This window comes from Dama dama, chromosome 11 (assembly GCF_033118175.1).
Source record: "Dama dama isolate Ldn47 chromosome 11, ASM3311817v1, whole genome shotgun sequence".
Taxonomy (NCBI): Eukaryota; Metazoa; Chordata; class Mammalia; order Artiodactyla; family Cervidae; genus Dama; species Dama dama.
Window position 1 is genome coordinate 23,178,562 of NC_083691.1, and position 21,108 is coordinate 23,199,669.

General features: G+C 37.3%; 1 protein-coding gene across 1 annotated transcript in view; it reads right to left on the reverse strand.

Moving 5' to 3' along the window:
- The window catches only part of NBAS (NBAS subunit of NRZ tethering complex), a 308,496-nt gene that overhangs the window by 191,479 nt on the left and 95,909 nt on the right, over positions 1 to 21,108 (reverse strand). Inside the window, exons 22-23 of the mRNA XM_061154831.1 lie at positions 4,645 to 4,728; positions 227 to 380 (exon numbers count right to left, since the gene is read on the reverse strand). Coding sequence (XP_061010814.1) covers positions 227 to 380; positions 4,645 to 4,728 — 238 coding nt within the window. The remainder of the gene's footprint in view (positions 1 to 226; positions 381 to 4,644; positions 4,729 to 21,108) is intronic.

A 21,108-nucleotide genomic window follows, 5' to 3' on the forward strand; every position in this document is an offset into this window, starting at 1 on the left:
TATACTTTATAAAGAAAGATTTTTGAACAACTTTTCTTGTATGTATTTGCTCTTTAGGAATCAAAAAAAAAAAAAAAAAAACCCACAAACGTTTCTGAGGCAAAGAATAAAGGAACACAGATATCGAGTTCACCCCCTGCAAACTGCGCACACGATCCCCGGCTCTGCAGTTTGCAGCCAGACACTCGCTGAATGCAGAGCATCCGACGCAGCACTGTGGCCTCACCTGCCGGGCGTAATGTTCTATCTCCTCCGCTCTGTTCCGGTACCAGTCCATCACCTCCGCCACCGCCAGCCGGGCGCTCCGGTACCTCTGCAGCGCGGGCTGTGCGGCGTACAGAAACTCACTTTCATCCGGAAGACTGGGCTCAACCACCGTTCTGCAGGGCACAGGAAGGACAAACAACTGGATGAGATGCTGGGGGAGGTGAGTGTATGAGGGAGAAACAGAGGGGGACAGAGACAGGAAGAGAGCAGTGACCGAGACTGGCAGGATGGCTGGATGGACGGACACACTTGTGGGAGGGTGTGTTTGTGCGCGTTTTCCTATATGCACAGGCACACAAGATAAATGGGAAATATGCAGGATGCCTTAGTTTCCTATTAGTTCTCCCAATTAAAAAAAAAAAAAATCAGAGTAGACAGTAAATTAAAAAATATATATATGCCCCAAATCAATCAAACAAGTATTAAATAAAATCAGACTCACCCTGGGTAGCTTTAAAATGCACATGGCGGCATACCTGCCACAGCCAACTAAACCGCAATGGCTGTGGTGGCCAGCCAGGCCTGGTTTAGCAAAGACACCCCGAGGTGATTCTGAGCCAAATGTAAATTAAAAAGCCTTCTTTCCCAACTTCATAAAAACAAGAGGCAAATATGCCTTATTTATGTTGCTAATATAACTTTAGTAGGTATCAGCAACATGGTAATGCACTGATATTTGCAAAGTTAGGAACTGCTCTATATTATCTGCCAACAGGAGGGGAAAAGAAACAACATTAAAGGAAGGTACACAAGAAAACATCACAGGGATCACAGATTATGAGGCGTTTTTACGAGGATGCTGCTGGCCAATTCTCTTCAATGGTTAAGAACGAAAAAAGAAAAAAATAACAACTTAAACTAAGATATTTCAGATATAAATAGGGGGAAAGACCATGTTCCATTAGGGACATTCATTCATCTAAAGTAAGTCTGGAGTGAGTTGCCATTCCCTTCTCCAGGGGATCTTTCTGACCCAGGGATCAAACCCAGGCCTCCCGCGAAGCAGGCAGATTCTTTACCACTGAGCCACCAGGGAAGTCCCTGAAGTAAGCCAGTAAATAACAAGTGGTATAATTATTACTAACATAAGGGGATGTGCTTTGGAGTCAGCACCGAAATGCAATTCTATCACTGAAAGCTGTGAAATCTTGCAAAAATTAGTTAAAACTAGTCTAAGATTCATTTTATTCATATCAAAAATGGGGAACAACACCATGCAAGACTTTTCAAAATAATATAAATAAAACATGCAGAGAATATTGTCTGGCACAGAGCAGGTGTTTAACTTTTATTTACTTAGGTATTCTTTTCATTGGAATTATTAGCTGTTTTAATATCTGACCATACGCAAAGCTCATAAATATTTGGGTGTTTTATCCACATGCCTTAGACTACCTAGTGTAGTTACAACTGGGTAGTCATTTAACTAGTTTCACAACTGTCATTAACATCTGACCTGTGATTTCTCCTCATCTCTGACACATAAAAGTCACGCCCAATCTCCTGAAATCTTCCCATTTCAGGGGAAAAATACCCACAAGCAACGTAAGAGTTCCTTTGACATATTTTTTTTTTTCAGTCCTTAACTTACTGCCCTCTCAGCACGGTGAATTTGAACCTTTCCTCCTTCTGGAAACATGCTTGTCTTCCGTTCCAGCACGCCACACCGTTATGCCGTACTGTCAAGCCACACACGTCCCATCCTTCCGGCTGCTCCTTCTCACAGTCATCTCCGCTAGACTCTCCTCCCAGAGCCGACTGTTAAATACTACCTCTTCCAAATTCTCCAGCTCTCCTGTCATCTCACTATACTCTCTCTAGGTCTCCTGGTAGACTCTGCAGTATAAATTCACCACCATGCTTTCATCCCTAACCCAGACTTCACTTGAAAGCACCAAAATTCTCCTTCTATTTGCTCTTAGGCATTTCAAATGCAACAAGAGCAAAACTGAATTCACGCTATCTCGAGGAAATAGTCATCTTTTTTAAAACAGAAACATGATTCTATCATCCTCATGACTATTTGTATAGCCTGTCATCTGCCTTAGAATATTCTAGCCTCATCTTGGTGCCAGTGTCACTTTTGTCCTGTACACTTCAACAATACAGGTCTTATTTTCAGTCCTTAAAGGGGCCCTCGCCTTGAGCCTCCCAAATGTTCTTCCCTCTCTTAAAACACTCCCTTCCCTCATAAGCCAAACTCACCGTCCACTGAGCTAAATCTTTCGAATTCAGATTCGAAATCTCCAAATCTCAGATTTCACAGCACTTCCTGTGGAAAACCCTCCTTGACCTCCACCAAGTTTAGGTCTCCTGGTGGCCCTTGTACTTCACTTTCATAACACTCATCACATTAGTAATTTATTGCAGCAGCATCTTTCCTGCTAGATGATACACTTCATGAATACAGAAACATGTTTTTCTTCCTTCAGTATTCTTGAATCAAGCAGAGGACAGAATTATAGCAGATCCTTGAGCGACATGAGTCTGAACTGTGTGGGTCCATTTATGTACAGTTTTTTTTTTTTCCAACAGTAAATACTATAGTACGACACCACCCATGGGTGGCTGAATCCATAGGTGGGGAACCTCAGGTATGGAGGGAAGATGGATTATAAATCATAGGCAAACTTTTGACTTCACAGAGTGTCAGGCCCCACTAACCCCTTTGTTGTTCAAGGGGCAACTGTAAATGAAAAAGCCACAAGGTATCCTGTAATCTCACTTGCAGATACAGAGAACAGACTGGTAATCGCCAGAGGTGGAGGGTGCAAGGTGGGAGAAATGGTTAGGGGGTAGGGGAGAGGCAATAAAATGGATGAATTAAAAAAGAAATGTCTTGCAAATTTGTATCATCTTCAAAAGCATCTTCTCTTCTGTCAGCCTTTTCCTAGCTTTTCATTTTTACAGTTTTTAAGAGACCCAGAACAGCAAGTTTAGCTTACTATTGTCTGAGAAGAAATGCCCTTATCCTTCTTATCTCCTTCTCAGAATCATAAAAAGGCATACGCTAAGGAGAACTGGGAAGCATCAGGTGACTGGAACAGGGCTCTCCTCAAAAAGCATCATCTTAAAGTGAGGACCACACACCTTCCCTCCCACTGTATCCACTGGCATCAACCTCCCACCTTTTTCAACTTATCTCTGTCTTCAATCTCTCCTTACCTATGCTAATTGTGGATTTCCAGTTAAATATACCATGCATTAAGCTCCATACTTTCCTGAAATGACACTGAAATGACGGTAAAAGATTAAAGGGGAGTGGGGGTCACGTAAATGCTCGAAAAGGAAGGGAGCATATGGAGCAAAAGAAATGAAACCACTATGTTCCACTGAAGCAATTCCACAGATAACAGCCAGGACTAAAAACATCAAAAAGTAGCTATACAATTCTGTTATTCAGAGACTGGAGTAAATAACAGAACAATCCTTTAAAAGAATTCAAAGTAGTTGCTTCAGGAGAGCAGGATACAAAAAAGGGGAACAAAGGAGTATGACTTTTGCTTTTTTAACAAGATTTGCAGAAAATCTTAAACTTTTAATCTATTTGCAACTACACAGAACTTTAATAAAAAATTTTAAAAGCACATAACAGCAAAAACACAGGGCATTCAATTGCTATTATAATCAAACTCATCAGAGTGAAAAAGGTTAACTAGTAGTTAGATATGCTATGCACTCAGATATCAACAGAGAAAGATACAGAATGAAGGGGGACTGCCAACATTAATGCCAACATGAAGAAAGTCCCAAATTTCACTTGCAATGATCACAATACTGCTTAGGGCTTTTATTTATCATTTATCAGAGAGTTCATACACATAGTTTTAAAAAAAATGTAAAAATATAAGATGACTCATATCAAATGTAAAAATGAGCAATGAGCATTTACCTGACTTTGAGGAGTAAGGCAATAAAGGGATTCAAATGCCCCTTGCACAGGCTTTCAGCCCCACACCTCATCGCCCACAAGCTTCTGTAGACCTTGATGCCTCAATGTTCTGAGGCTTTCCATGGTAAAGTCTTATAAAAGTGAAAATTAAAACTGAATCAAGAACAAAATTGCACACATACCACAATAACAGCTATGAAAAACACACCTGTACATGTCAAAGACTGAAAAGGAATGTCTCAGAATGAAAAGAGTAGCTACATAAGGACCACTTGTAGAATAACTGCTTGGTAGCCATTCAATATTTTTCCACCAAATTTTTCAACATACCTTGAGTAAAGTCAAGCTGTTAAAAAACGTCCCTCAAACTCTCAAGCAGGGACCACCATCAAATAAACCACCACCCACCACACACCACCTGCACTGGGCCTTCTACTCATCCATCCTACAAAGACATGAGAGCTCTCCCACTGGCTCATTCTTACCGGCACTCCAGCTTCTCACACCAGTCTTCATCTCGGTGCTTATGTTCATGCCAAGGAACGATCATCAAGGAATCACCGTCATAACTTAAAATATCAAAAAAAAAAAGCACATACATTTAAAATACACATTACCTCAATGACTGGAAACACAAGGAACATAATACAAAAGTAATCCTATAACCTTAAACCTCCAAGATTTCTTTTTATGGTATCTTAAGTAGTACATGATACATATCATATACAATAGGCAAATAAAAAATACAAAACTGCTGATTTCTCTTTGATCATAAAATGGTTCAAAAAGAAAAGGAAAATTTAAAACAAAAAAGTTAACAAGAAACTAAAGGTGGTATGGCTGTGAGTTCACTCAAACATTCTAAAATATTTATCAAAACTCCATATTTTATGTTTTTAATGCTAACATAAATGGTCCCCTGCTCTCAAACACTGTACAATCTGACTTCCTGAGATCACAGAACTGTTCTCTAACTGGGTTATCCAATACAGTAACTGCTAAGTTACATATATCAATCACTTGAAATGTGACACTGATACCAAGAAACTTTTAATACTATTTAATTTTATTTAAAATTTAAATAGCTACATGTGGCTGGTAGCGCCTATACTGGATAGCCTAACAGCCAGAACTGAAGTGAAAGTCGCTCAGTCATGTCTGACTCTTTGCAACCCCGTGGACTATACAGTCCATGAAATTCTCCAGGCCAGAATACTGAGTGAGTAGCCTTTCCCTTCTCCAGAGGATCTTCCCAACCCGGGGATTGAACCCAGGTCTCCCGCATTGCAGGCAGATTCTTTACCAGCTGAGACACCAGGGACCAGGCTAAGAGGACCTAGCTAATAATCAGAGTGAAGAAATAATTCTGCAGGTTAAAATATCATCAATAAATGACAGAAGGAAAATGTAAGAGGCAAAGACAAGTCCTGACTGCATGGTGTTAAAAACAAATTAAACAGGAAAAATGAAGTAACGATAGTGAAGTAAGACAGCAGGGCAAAGTGCTATGAAGGAAGAGACAAGGAAAGCATAAACCTACCTGTCTTTTAACCAACTGTACAGTACTTGGCACATGACTTTCTAAAGTGAAGCACTTCAAACATCACCACTGAAGTACCTGTTAGCTCTAATATTCCATAAATCTATGAAAACAACACAAACATCCTGAACTAAAAATGAAGACAAAAATTCTAAAAACCAACTTCAATCACCTTGCTTTTATAGTGCAATAAAACATCTTATCTCATATTTGAGTATCAATGGTAGTACTTTCCTAAAATTTATCATAGCCTCAGAGAAAGGACTGCACTTTTGTAGAGTATAACGTTTTGCGGTTTCTTATCTTCCAAAGCTATGGGACAGGTCTTACACAAAAAATACTTCATTTAAGCATTTGGGGAAAAGGTAGGAGGATTATTCTTTATGTAGATACGAGCAGGAGTCTGCTTGGGGGGTTACAAGAAACAGAGAAGCTGTGAAGACCTGGAAATCAGCAGGGTTGATTTATCTATCTATAGCATCATCTATGGGCTTCCCTGGTGACTCAAATGGTGAAGAGTCTGCCTGCAGTACAGGAGACCCAGGTTAGATCGCTGGGTTGAGAAGATCCCCTGGAGAAGGGTTCGGCTACCCACTCTAGTATTCTGGCCTGAGGATTCCATAAGCTGTACACTCCATGGGTCACAAAGAGTCAGACACGACTGTTGAAGTTATTATTATTATTGCAAATTCTCTGAAGTCAAAGTTCCCTGTTAGATATACATAAGAAATTTATTATATTGTTTTTAAAAGAGCATTTTACCCACCTTTTAGCTAGCATGCAATGTCTTAGCAAACCAAAGATACATTTCTGAAGGCATGTGACTTCATGGTTTTAAATTTCAGAGTCGTATAGATGATTAATTACAATAGATACCACAATCACAGTATTTCATTTGTCACCAAGTAAAAAACTATTTTATTTCCTTCCACATCAGTAACTAATACTTTATCACAGATCACTGAATAGGTAGAAAAGATAACATTTGGATACAATGATGATAATAATGCTCACTCTTCCAACTTAAGAATAAATTGTATCAATGAATTGATGAACAAGGAAAAAATTAATCCAGCAAACTATTACTGCCTTTTTTAATTAAAGCAGACATGGTTCCATAAGCTACATAAAATGTTTTCCAAAAGACTGAGAAAAATTTATCATAAGTTGAGATTTGCATTTTCTCTATAAAGTACATATTACATATAAGGATTGCTACTAAAATGATCAGTAATGGTGTAGGGCTCTGAACAAAGTAACATTTATTTGGTAAATGTTTGGTGAAAAGACTAGAAAAATTTGGTAAAAAGACTAGAAAATTGTAAGACTTTGTCAACCTTCAATAAACTGAAATGGGTAAGAAAACATGCCTATTTTTATCAAAACACACATTAAAGACAAGTTCTGCTCTGAGACTCACTCCAAAAAGCAGGCCTAAAGAGACTTAGGTTGATGAAGCATGTTTGCTCCATTTTCAGGGCACAGCACAACTAAATGTTTCTACATGTTTTTAAATATGATTACCACTGATATAATGGTAAGAATACTAACAATAATATATTAGGAATAGTCAGCAATAGCATAACCTTTAATATTTACTGATTTCTCACTATGGACCAGACACGATAAACTGCTTGTAATATGCAATACCTAACTTGGTCCCACCTAGTGCAGTGGTATTATCCTCCTTAAACTATAATGAAAAACCTGAGGGCCAGGTTTACTTGCCTCTCCTCATGAAGTCAATAAACGACAGAGCCACAGATTTAAACACAACTTGGCAGAATCCAAAGCTTACCCTCCTGGCTAGTAGACGGCCACCAGGCTAGACAGAGGTACCAGTCAGACTGTGCACAAGCAGAGGACAACACAAACCTTCTCATATTTTAATTCAGACACCCCCAATAAGGACCTTTTATATGCATATTTAAAGGACACATGTAAACTGAGATACAAAGCCAATCTCATCACCAGCAGGATCAGGAAACTAACTCCCACCAAATATGGCTTCATCTTAGGTTTGATCATCAACAGTTACACAAAAACAGAAACGTTTCTGTGCTTTTCCTTCCAGGATGCTTATACAAAGCAAATTATTTTTGGACAAATTTTAGGAGTTTAAGATGCTTGCTATAAAAACACCGTTAAGTTCTTTATCATAAATCAAGTGATAACATTTAAGGAAGACATAGGATTTTTTCCCCAGGCAGAATATAAATTCCTTAAAGGCAGCATTTTTCCTTGTTTTGTCTATTGCCACATCCTCAAGCCTAAAATGGTGCCTGACATTTAGCAGACTGTAAAATAATACGTCAAATGAATTAACGGACACCACAAAGACTTTTTTTTAGAGTGATCTCATAAGCATCACAAAAATTCAAAATTGGAATAGAGCAATAAAAAAGATTACAGATACACTGAGGAGGTATATTTACATGGAATCTGTGATCTGAGAATGAGAATAAGAATACTTTCTTGATACAGACTATCATCCTAATGAAAGCGCAAAATCTATACTGGTGATTGTATACATCTACAATCTAGAGAACTTAACATGTCATGTTATACTGATGGGGGTAAAAAGATTTCAGAATACGTATTTCCCTAAACCTGACCATTCTTTACAATTCAAAATGATTGATTAGTTCTATCATTTGCATCTTGAAAATGCCCAACTTTTAGCTACTTATTCTTTCACAAAGTAACAGAATGCTTAATAAAATTTAGAGGAAAACTTTTTATTAATTCTGTTTACAACAAAAATATTAGCCCTGTAAACTGATCACTAAGTGTGTTAGATAAAAAACATGGTTTTTAAAAAAAAAAAAAAACCTAGAAAACACAGCTGTTCCTTTCAGAAAGCTGTACAAAGTTTGGTTAGGTGCAAAACTGATTTGAATCTCAGTTCTATAAACACAAAGCAACATTTACATACACTTTATTTCATCTTTTTCTTCTATTTCCACTTTGCTAGGGAAGACTATAAATTTAAATGCATCATCCCCACTTTAAAAAAAAAAATGAAGTACATGGTAAACTTAAATTCAGTTCAGTTCAGTCGCTCAGTCATGTCCGACTCTTTGCGACCCCATGGACTGCAGCACGCCAGGCCTCCCTGTCCATCACCAACTCCCGGAGTTTACCCAAACTCATGTCGTAAACATAACATGGTAAACTCAATGAGTTTACCAAACTCATTGAGTCGGTGATGCCATCCAACCGTCTCATCCTCTGTCATCCCCTTCTCCTCCTGCCCTCAATCTTTCCCAGTATCAGGGTCTTTTCAAATGAGTCAGCTCTTCGCATCAGGTGTCCAAAAGATTGGAGTTTCAGCTTCAACATCAATCCTTCCAATGAACACCCAGGACTGATCTCCTTTAGGATGGACTGGTTGGATCTCCTTGCAGTTCAGGAGACTCTCAAGAGTCTTCTCCAACACCGCAGTTCAAAAGCATCAATTCTTCGGTGCACAGCTTTCTTTATAGTCCAACTCTCACATCCATATATGACTACTGGAATAACCATAGCCTTGACTAGACGGACTGCAAGGAGGTCCAACCAGTCCATCCTGAAGGAGGTAAGTCCTGGGTGTTCACTGGAAGGACTGATGCTGAAGCTGAAACTCCAATACTTTGGCCACCTCATGCGAAGAACTGACTCATTGGAAAAAACCCTGATGCTTGGAGGGATTCGGGGCAGGAGGAGAAGGGGACAACAGAGGATGGATGGCATCACCGACTCGATGGACATGAGTTTGAGTAAACTCCAGGAGTTGGTGATGGACAGGGAGGCCTGGCATGCTGCGATTCATGGGGTCGCAAAGAATAGGACACGACTGAGCGACTGAACTGACTGACTGATTGACTGACTAGACGGACCTTTGTTGACACTTAAATTACCTCTTTACAAAATAATGGCTGCTTCTGCTTAATTTCAGGATTCTTTATATTAGAGCACTGCTCATTGTTTTATTCCAAACAATAAACTTTGCTGGTTTCATCTGAAGGTAACATTTATCTGTCAGCAGGAAAGGAATGACTAACAAGTTTTATTATGTTCAACTGTTTTCTCACCAATTATTTCTCACACTAAATATAAATGTTTTATTTCAAAGAAATTTTATCATGAATAAACTCTCAAAAAGTTCTTTTATTCACATGCTATGCTTTGGAAACAAAAAGCTAAACAGACAAGAGTATTGCAATTAATTGCCACCTTTCAGGCACTGATTTAAAGATGTGAAGTTATATTTATTCCCCTTATTTAGCATAGAAGAAAATGTTCTAGAAAAGAAAGGATAAAAATAATAATTGGGCCCTACATGGATAAGTACATGTGATTACCATCACTGAACAAGTCAAACTTGATCAGAAAATCAATGGGAAACCAATTAAAAAACTAGTTGTCACTCAGAACACCAAGTTGGGAGAAAAAACAATTTAAAGGCATCAGAGTTCTCCTCTAGATCAATGGGATTCAATTTCATTAGTAAGTGGCTTATGAAGCAGAGACTAGGCTAATAAGGTATCCTGAAATTTAACAGCATTCTCAGGTGAGAGCAATGTGTCAAAGATAAACATGAAAAAGAAAAAAAAACCCACCACACTAGGACTTGAACTCTCCTTCACCACTAAATCCCTGGGACCCAGATGCCTCATCTTTTTAGTAAATATTGTAGCATTCATTAATGCTCAAAACAAAAATGAGACTAGAGCCATGTTTTCTTGAATTCTAATCCAAAAGGTAGAGCATGCTCTTAGACGTCTAGTCTGTTAGACCTGTGATACCACCCTGCAGAGCCATGTCATCTTGATCAAGTTACTCAATCTGCATGTGCTTCAATTTCCTCATTAGTCAAATAGGTATAATAAGAATCTGAATTTGCGAAGGATCAAATTAGAACACAGAAGGCCTTTTGAACAGTACCTCATATATATTAAGCACTCAGCCGCCATAAAAAGCAGCAAGATTATGAACACCACCAAGAAGGTTTTTCATGGGTAGTGAAATACAGGATATATGTGACTGGTTGCCATTTCAAGATCTACTATATGATAAATAGTAACACCACATTAATGATTATATGAATGATTATATTTACAAATGCCTAATGGCAATAAACCCCGCTGACATCACATTGGGTGGGCACCTGGCCAGTGCAATAAACAGTGACAAGAAAATCTGAGGAGCTGATTTAAAAGGTAGTAGTAAATGCCACAGGCTTCCCGGGGGCTTGGTGGTAAAGAATCCATCTGCCAAGCAGGAGACACAGGTTCAACCCTGCACCAAAAGATCCACTGAAGAAGGGAATGGCAACCCACTCCAGTATTCTTGCCTGAAAAATCCCATGGACAGAGGAGCGTGGCGGGCTACAGTCCATAAGGTCACAGAGTCAGACATGACTTAGCAACTCAACAAGTGCCACAGGGCATTATCTCTCTCCCAAATGATTGCAATTGCTTGAAAATATTTAACCATGAACAAAGGATGATTTGATTATTTCTAAGGAGAACTAGTCATTAAATCGTTAAAGTTTAATGGAAAGCCACAAACTTCAATGGAGAATCATTGAAGAAATTCCCAGAAAAGCTAATTATAAGTAACTGAGAAAGGATGATATTCACATAGGTACTTAATGCCAATACAACAAGGGGTGAAGGATGAATAGAGACATCAATGATATGAAAATTCCCCTCTGTACCACCAACACTCCCACCTGCCCCTTGAACAGATGACTAATTTTGAAGGAGACAATTGAAGGTACTCAGAAAAAGGAAGACTACCTTTCCTTGCTGCCTGGAGAGTCACTAGGAAAGAAAGGGCAATGATACTGTCAGATCCAAAGTCTAAGTCAAGTAAGAATTGACGAGGACTATTCTCACACTGGAGAGGCCCAAAACTACATGCCCTCGGCTATCAAAAGGGAGGAGATAGGAGAGAAACCCAATCGATTTCATTCTGTGTTCTGTGTTACTTAGACGGACCAGAACCGGTAGAGAGAATAAGTGTAAGGCCTTTATTTCACGTTACTTCCAGATAGCAACACAATAAAATGCACAACAAAGATAAAGTGTATGACATCTGAACTTAGCAACTACAAAACTAATGAAATAAACCAAAATATTCATGAATTGTATCAACATACATTATAAACCCCGATCCTATATCAGGCTGTGGTGCTAACAGAGTTTGAACAAAAAGTTAGGGAAAGAATTTTTTATCTGCTTTTTATTCCTATCACCAAATAAAACAGCACAAATTATGCTCATGCAGATCCTAAGCCATAGCAAGACTGATTTCCTTGTCACTGCCCTTCAAAATCTCTGCATATTCCTGCTTATAGATGTGCACTGAACGGATATTTCACACACTATCTATAAAGTTATCCAACCTTGTCTGGCCTATAGCTGACACTTAGAAAATGCTTACAGTTTGTAAGAACAACTACAAAATTCTATATTATTATATATACACACACACACACACACACACAAAGTCAGCAAACTTGAAAGACAGACAGCATCCTAACTCATAAAATCACACAACTACAACACTGCAGCTAGGATTTGAATCCAGGCAAGTCTGGTTCCAGAGTCTCTGCTCTCAGACACTAGGGTGTCCTACCTATCTGAACCCCACCTCTTCTAGCTTAAATTCCGGCTTTTCTCAGGTGTTTCTATGACCATTCCAGTCTGGGTTGCTTTCTTCCAGGTCTCAATTCTCACTACTAATAACTGAACAATTCTCCTGGCATTTACTCCTATTTAAACTTATGATAATATACATAAGATGGTACATTTGTCTTATGTTTCCATGAAGTTCTTTAATTTCCTAATACATATTTTGTATCCCCACTAAAAGTAAATATTCCTTTCTCATAAATACTCGTTTGCATCTACCACAACTCCCAGCAATGTTACATGCACAGCAAGTACATATAATCATTTTAACTAAATTTATATAAAGGCATTATTTCATTTAATCTTCAAATACACAATAAGTACTGTGATCATAAATTTGCAGGAAAGTAAACTCTATGAGCTTAACATTCATCACTGACTGAATGAACAAATAAATGATTCAGTGATCAGCAGAAACATATCCACTGATACTCTCTTTAATTCTAAAAGCAGAGCTCTCAGAAACAAATACCACAAAAAAGTTTAAGAACTAGAAATATAAGATTTAGTCAAGATATAAATAAATAATGAATGGAAAATATAAAAGTCAATTGAAGAAGGCTCCATAGCAAAGAGTGTATACCTAACTCTGAGCACTGACCTCACTGCTCCTGTAATTATCTGCATACATGTCTTTCAGAGTAGGAGCACTTTCTACCCTCAGTCCCGAACTCACAGAAGGATCACAGCAAGATGATTCCATCAAGTAACTAGAAAACTTCTTTAAGAAAGGAAACATTGTGTGATTCTAAATCTTGAAAAACTCTTCAAAGAAAGAAAAATGTGTATTTCAGAACCAAGCTGTGTAATGGAAGTAGGAAGAAAAAATGTGGATATGTTATGTAAAAACAATACAGCACTTTAACCTCATCTAAATGGATAGAAAAGTAGTGTGATTCATAGCATGCCTATTTATAATGTTCTCTTTAACTGTGTCAATCAACGTACTTTTCACTGAAGAAAAAAAAAAAAAAACCTGAAACCTTCTCTGATGTTCCCAGACCAAGCAGCTTACCAGACTCTCCTCCACATTACTAAACCCTGCATGTACTTCTGTTACCACTGTCAGTCAATTACACTATTTATTTATGTCCTGCTCCTTTACTAAACTGTAAGCTCCTTCAAAGCTTTAGTGATTTTCATATCCTTTGTTCAATACCTGACATGCATTTAAACCTCACTAAATATTTAATGGATGGATGGATGATGGACAGACTGAAGGATGGATGGATAAGTCTGAATAAATAAATGAAAAAACAAGCCTACCCCCAAAGCCACAGGGGTATTTAAATCTCAAGATTAATATGCTTTCCCTGTAGCTGAAGACTTTGGTAATGTACCTGAGGTTTATTCAAACATTTCTGGTTCCTAAAATGGACCATACGACTCCCTCTCTCATACCCATGCCTTGAGCAACATCGCAATACTGTACACTGCAGCTGCCTCTCGGCCTGCGTGTAGGAGTATAAAGCTGCACAGAGATTGGACTGTCCTAAGCTTCTCATCAACAGAGAAGCAAAAAGACCGTTCGCTCTGCGATGCTGCCATGCAAGCCTACCTACAGCCTTTTCATCATGAACCTTCTAAGTCGAGGCCGAGTTACACTGCAGACCGACAATAATCCTGACTGAGGCGAAAACACCGGAAATGAGGAGAGCGTGCGAGGCCCTGGTGTCAACTCCACAGGCTGTGACTGGGAAGACGATGGTGTGGGTGTCGCTGTGCAAGTTATTCTAACTCATCGCTACTGCCGATGAGGTTCAAAGCTAAACTGGAGATGGCAGGAAGACAAAGAAAGCAAAGCATTGGAGCATTTGAATGAAATGAGTCATGCTTTATATAGATTCTTAAGTACATAATAAACACTCATGCACAAAAAGACAGGAAGTTTAGAATGTGATCAGGGACCTGACCCTGGAATAAAGACTCCCAATTATTCACAAAGAAGAAAACAATTTCAAATAAACATCCCTGTACCTGCATTGCTAGATCACATTCTATAAAGTTCAGATTTTAAAACCCCTACAGATGAATTTACTCCATTACAAATTCAGAAACCTATTTAGATCAACTGCACAGAGAAACTAACCTCAAAGGACACATGGTAAGGTACCTGGTGAAACGCAGAGGTGTGACTGAATAAACCAACAGAATTCGGGAAGACAAAGCATGCTCCAAAACAACTGAGGTAAGAACTCTACCAGCAAGATGAACAAACCTAAATCTCTGGTATCCGGTAAAAAAAAAAAATACCAGGTATGCAAAAAAAGCAAGAAATTATGGCCCATAACCAGGAGAATAATCAATTTCTAAGAAATACCAACAACAGGATAAGGGGGGAGAAAATTTTAAAAGACCCAAATCTAATTCCTAGGAATAAAAACTTCAGTAGCTAAGATGAAAAACACACTAATATCATCAATAAGAGACACTGAAAAAAAAAAATTGTTAACTTTTTTACTAAAAAAATTAGTAAACAGGAACTATCCAAAATAAAACATGGGGAAGAAAAAGACTGGAAAATAAAAATCAAAAATAAAAAACTGTGAGATAAATCAAGTGGCTAAGCTAAATGGAAGTGGAGTCCCAAAAAAGATGATGTATACTGGGGATGGGAGGAAGAGGAAGAAGAAAAATACTTGAAAAAATAACAGACCTGACTTTCCTAAGTTTAGTACAGTAGACGCAAGAAGATGTAGACCTCGGAGATGTCGTGGGTTTGGTTCTAGATCATGGCAACAAAGTAGTATCACAAAAAAAAAACAAGCCACGTGAATGTTTTGGTTTCCCATAAACATAAAAGTTGGGACTTCCCAGGTGGCTCAGTGGTAAAGAATCCACCTGCCAAGCAGGAGATGTGGGTTCGATCCCTGGGTCAGAAAGATACCCTGGAAAAGGAAATGGCAACCCACTCCAGTATTCTCACCTGAGAAATCCCATAGACAGAGGAGCCGAGCAGACTCCAGTCCATGGGGTCACAAAGAGTCAGACAGATCTGAGAGACTGAACAACAAACATAAATGTTTACACTATGGTGTAGTCTATCAACTTTGCAATGGAACTATCTAAAAAATAATGTACATACCAAAGTCTTAAAATACTTTTAGCTAAAAAAAAAAAAGCTAACCATCATCAGAACCTTCAGCAAGTCATAATGTTTTTTAATAGTAACAAAGATCACAGATCATATAACAAATATAATAATGAAAGAGTGTGAAGTAGTGCAGAAATTACTAAATTGTGAATACCAAAGTGAGCAAATTCTATTGGAAAAAATGGCACCAACAGACTTGCCTGATTCAGGGTTGCCCAAATCTTCAATTTGTAAAAGATACAGTATCTGTGAAGCACAATAAAGCAGAGTGCAATAAAATGAGGTCTGCCTATAAATGTTAGGTCTAAGCATGCCAATTAAAAAGCAGAAACTGACAGATAAAAGGGCAAAATTATATTCTGTCTATAACAAACATTTTAAATATAAACATCCAAAATGTCATTATACAGTCAGCATTAGAAAAAAATAAGAGAGGCACTTAATTCAAAGAACATCAGAAATCTGATTTCTGTTGAGAAGAAAAGTTCTTTATGCTTTTTCCAGAGTTTAGGTACAATAGTCCTCATAAACCACTGCACATGTTTAATTGACAAAATCAAGCTGTCCCGTTAGAAGTCAGGGTGGCTCTCATGGGTAAGGTGAACAGGAGAGGGTTCATTTTATAACAATTCAAATTGCCCATTTATGATTTGTTCATTTTCCTATATCAACAATACAGTTGTTGATAAAGTCAATAAAAAATGAATAAAAAGTGAAATTAAAAACTTTGTTTAAAACAATGCTCAACTTTTTGATTAACAGTCCAAAATCTCAGGTACCCAAAACCAGGTAAGGGGCGCTGTCCCAGATGAGAAACCAAAGCATCGGCAGCATCAAGGAGGAATAGTCCCTATTACAGTTCTATATTTTGCTTATTCATCAGTCCTTTGCAAACCTACTTAACACACTTGAAAATAAAATATATCTACTATGACATTCTTCTCATCAACCTGTGCCAAAAACTGCTGTTGCTACTGCTACAGCCGTATTTGCTATTAACACAACCACTGCTGTACACTGAATACTGACGATTTGCCAGGAACTCTGCTAGGTAATACATCTCAGGCTACTGAACCATTACCATACCTTTACAATTTCCCCATTTCACACTTGACAAAACTCAAGTTCAAAGAATTTAAGGGACTTCCCAACAGTAACACAGCTAGGAAGTTCAGAACCAGGACAGACACCCATATTCTGACTAAAAGCCTTTGCTCCTTCCAGTGTATCATACCATCACTCCTCCATATCAAGGGTGTGTCAATACTATGCATGTGATCCCAACATTTATACAGATTATGGATTTTTTCCATAGCTATTACATACAGTACCTAAACTTTTAAGATTAAACAGTGGAACATACTGAGGTCAAAACATTTAAAATAATGTATATGCTTTTGTCTACAAATTATCAGGGTGACTCTTAAATTTATTTTTTATTTTAAGGATAACTGCTACACAGAATTGTGTTGGCTTCTATCAAAATCAACATGAACCAACCATAGGAATACACATGTCCCGTTCAATGTGACCCTAACAGACTTTTACTTATTATAAATACAATATTTAGACAAGATGGCCTATATTAGAAATTAGAAAAAGTGCATCCCAGAGTTATTTATATGTTAATTAAATATATGTGATAAAAGATTCACAGCTGTTACAGGCAAGTATTTACATATTAATGAAATCTTGACAAGAAAAGACATTGTGTGATCAAAAAGAATTATAGGGACTATTTCCTGAATGGTAATTTCACCATTCAGAAGATGTTATCTACTTAAAGGTCCCATGTTCTGAAATGATTGGTCAAGGTATTTAAAGTTTGGAGGAAAATGAATAATGAAAGAAAAATCCCACTCAATGAAAAGACTATCATTTGGTATCTCTAAGTAATGCTGGATCTAGTAAGGAGAATGCAATCGTTTTTTGAATTAAAAAAGTACCCTCTCAAAGATATTTTTAATTTCAAATAAAGTCAAACTTAACATCATGCTATATACCTTAAATTATACAGTGCTATATGTCAATTATATCACAATAAAACTGGGGAAATCATATTTAAACTGTATTAAGCCACATTAAAAACACATGACAATAGTTATATATATACACTAAAGTAATAATGCATTTAACAATTATTTTTTAAAATAATTTCAGGACACATTTCTTCATTTGTTGCTGTTGTTCAGTCACTAAGTGCTATCCAACCCCATGGACTGCAGCATGCCAGGCCTCCCTCCCTGTCCTTCACTATTTCCTGGAGTTTGCTCAGATTCATATCCATTGAGTCAGTGATGCTATCTAGTTATCTCATCCTCTGCCACTCTCTTCTTATTTTGCCTTCAATCTTTCCCAGCATCAGGGATTCTTGCAATGAGGCTCTTCAAATCAGGTGGCCAAAGTATTGGAGCTACAGCATCAGTCCTTCCAGTGTAGTCAGGGTTGATTTCTCCCCTAATGCCTCTCAAAATTTTCCCCTGAAAGTAGGATAATAATCCCTTTTCTGCTTATCACACAGATATGCTATGAGAATTGTATATGTCATAAAATTCACTTGCAAATTTTTTTATTTCATAATCATGAACTGTTCATCAAATAGAAAAAGAAATAAATTAGTAAATCATTACAGCTTCATTTCTTTAACACTTCTCAGAAGAACAAAGATATAATAAACATCAACATAGTTTCCAAGGTTCAAAAAAATTTTTCAAAAATGTTTGCTTACCCCTTCATAATCAATAAAATTGCCCTATATCTATTTTGTTGCTTTAAATTAATGGAAAGACAAGAACTAATTAAGTCAAGATCTAAGATGCCCACAGTGCCAGGAGACATGCAAACCAATTCTCCCACCTCCAACCCAAGACTCTGCGTTCCCAGACAGGAGAGGCTCTTGGGCCTTTCCTTCTGATCCAACCACGAGGTTACTCTGGGATTCAGAAACTGCCAGCATTCTATAGCATGCTGCCTGTATGCCTCTATATTGACAGTCACTGCAGACGGCCACAAACTTACTTCAAGCCTAGAATATAAACCAATTTGTTGTTCTCTGCTCATAGCAGTTCAGAAATAAACTGCACATATGGGAATTGAATTTTGATTAGGTAACTAATCAATTTCTCAATTTTAAAGGGAAAAGAAACACTTTTATGTTTCTCTCTATAATCAAAAAAGTGATGGCAATGCTTCAGTCTTTCCATAAAGAAAGCTGAGCATCGAAGAATTGCTATTTTGAACCGTGGTGTTGGAGAAGACTCCTGAGAGTCCCTTGGACTGCAAAGAGATCAAACAGTCAATCCTCAAGGAAATCAATCTTGAACATTCATTGAAAGGACTGATGCTGAAGCTGAAGTCTAATACTTTGGTCACCAGATGCAAAGGACTGACTCTTTGGAAAAGACACTGATGCTGGGAAAGATTGAAAGCAAGAGAAGAAGGGGACGACAGAGGATGAGATGGTTGGATGCCATCACCGACTCGATGGACATGAGTTTGAGCAAGCTCTGGGAGTTGGTAATGGACAGGGAGGCCTGGTGTGCTGCAGTGCATGAGGTTGCAAAGAGTTGGACTCAACTGAGCAACTGAACTGAATCTTTCCATAATTATTTCATCATACAGGATATACTTTAGATGACATTGCATTTGTTGCTGTTCAGTTGCTAAGCTGTGTTCGACTCTTTGTGACCCCACAGACTGCAGCACACCAGGCTTCCCTTTCCTTTACTATCTCCTAGAGTTTGCTCAAATTCATGCCCACTAAGTCAGTAACATTATCCAACTAGCTCATCCTCTGTCTCCCTCTTACAACAACAGCAACCAAAAAAAAAAAAAAAAAGGTGGAAAGAGAATGCCCAATAAAAACTGCTTTTTAAACTTTTCAGAGAAGAAAAAAGAAATCATTATGATCAGGACTGGGCAACATAAAAATGTAAGTAAAAAGAGTTCTGTAATCGTTTACTGGAAAACCTCTGCACTGATTTTCAATTAACACGTTAGTTGGGAACATCTTCTGTACTCTGTGACTCAACAATATGTGAAAGGACTTCGGGTAAACTATTTATTCAAATGACTCTTTCCTATTCAAACTTCCCTGCATGAAAAAAAAACACACTCAACCTTCAAGGCCTAGTCAAACTTCACCCTGACAAGAAGGCTTTCTTGATTTACCTTCTTTGTAACAAAAAGTAATCTCTCCCGTCTATACAGCTATCTATACACCTATGACACACATTTTAACTTTATGGTAATTATTTTTATACTCAACCTGTCTGATCTTTCCTACTAGATTCTAATTTATCTACGGACAGTGATCACATCTAACTAATAAATCTGTCTACCTATTTAATCTAATATAATGACTTTGCTTGGTACATAAATATTCCCTAAATTTTTATTCAGATAACACGAAATTTTATTTGACTCATTCACCTTCTTTAAACTGTTCTTTCAATGAGAATGAAATAATATAAGGAAATTTAGAATTGCTTCAGTTTTTAAATCAGTTTCATATGTACTCATGATTAATTATAAATTTCACTGAAAAAAACATTAAAACTAAAAAATCAACATATGTTTCACAAGAAATATTATAGTAATATATTTCTTATAGGAGAAAAAGCTCCAGAATATGCTTAAAACTATGAAAGTAAGCCAACAATAATTGACTCTGGTACTGTTTTCTGTTGCCTTTCAAGAAAAAAAAAAAGAGAAAAAAAAAATTAGGCAATAGTTTATCCCCTGAATCAAAAACTGCTTAGAATCAACTTTGATGAAAAAGATAGTTCAAATTATTTCATCTCTGAAAAAATCACAAACTAACATAAAATATCAAAATATCACTAATTTGAAACTCAAAGTATAGGAAAAAAGTAAACTCTTACCTACCTTTCAGTTGTGAAGAACAGTAATAATGTCATCTGATCTTTTAAAGGTAAATTCTTTATTTGATTTATATGATTTAAGTTAAAAGGTAAATTATTTTTACGTAAATCAAGTCTGTCCTGAAAATTCTAATAAAATGCATATTGATGTTTTGCTTTTATAACACAAATTTTGTGTTGTTGGAGGAATAGGAAAAGTCTTCATATTTGGCTATTAAAATTCAAGATTTAGAAGACAAAGTATTAGAAGAGAGATATTAGAAGTTCTCTTCCTTTGGATGCCCTCTTTATCACCAAAGGATGAAGAAGAGGCTCTCCACAGGGAGTCAGTCAATAATGGTGCTATAACGTCCCACCCTGAACTAGAACTCACATTCATCCTTCATTTAAGAAATACTTTTGCAGCATAAATAGAAACATGGCCCACAGGTGGCCAGCCACTCTAAATCTTATTTGTGATATTAATTTTACTAAAAGTGTATTATGCCTTGAGGACATTATGCCAGTCACAAAAAAACAAATACTGTATAGTCAAATTCATAAAAGAGAAAGTAAAATGGTGGTTGTCAGAGGCTTGGTTCAGAGAAAACTGGGGAGTTGCCATTTAATAGGTTTGTTTCCCATGATGGAAAGCATTCTGGAAGCTGGGTGCACAACAATGTGAAGGTACTTAGCACTACTGAACCATATACTGAAACATGGTCAAGTAGGTTAGATTTTGTAAATATTTTACAATTTTAAAAAAAGATTAA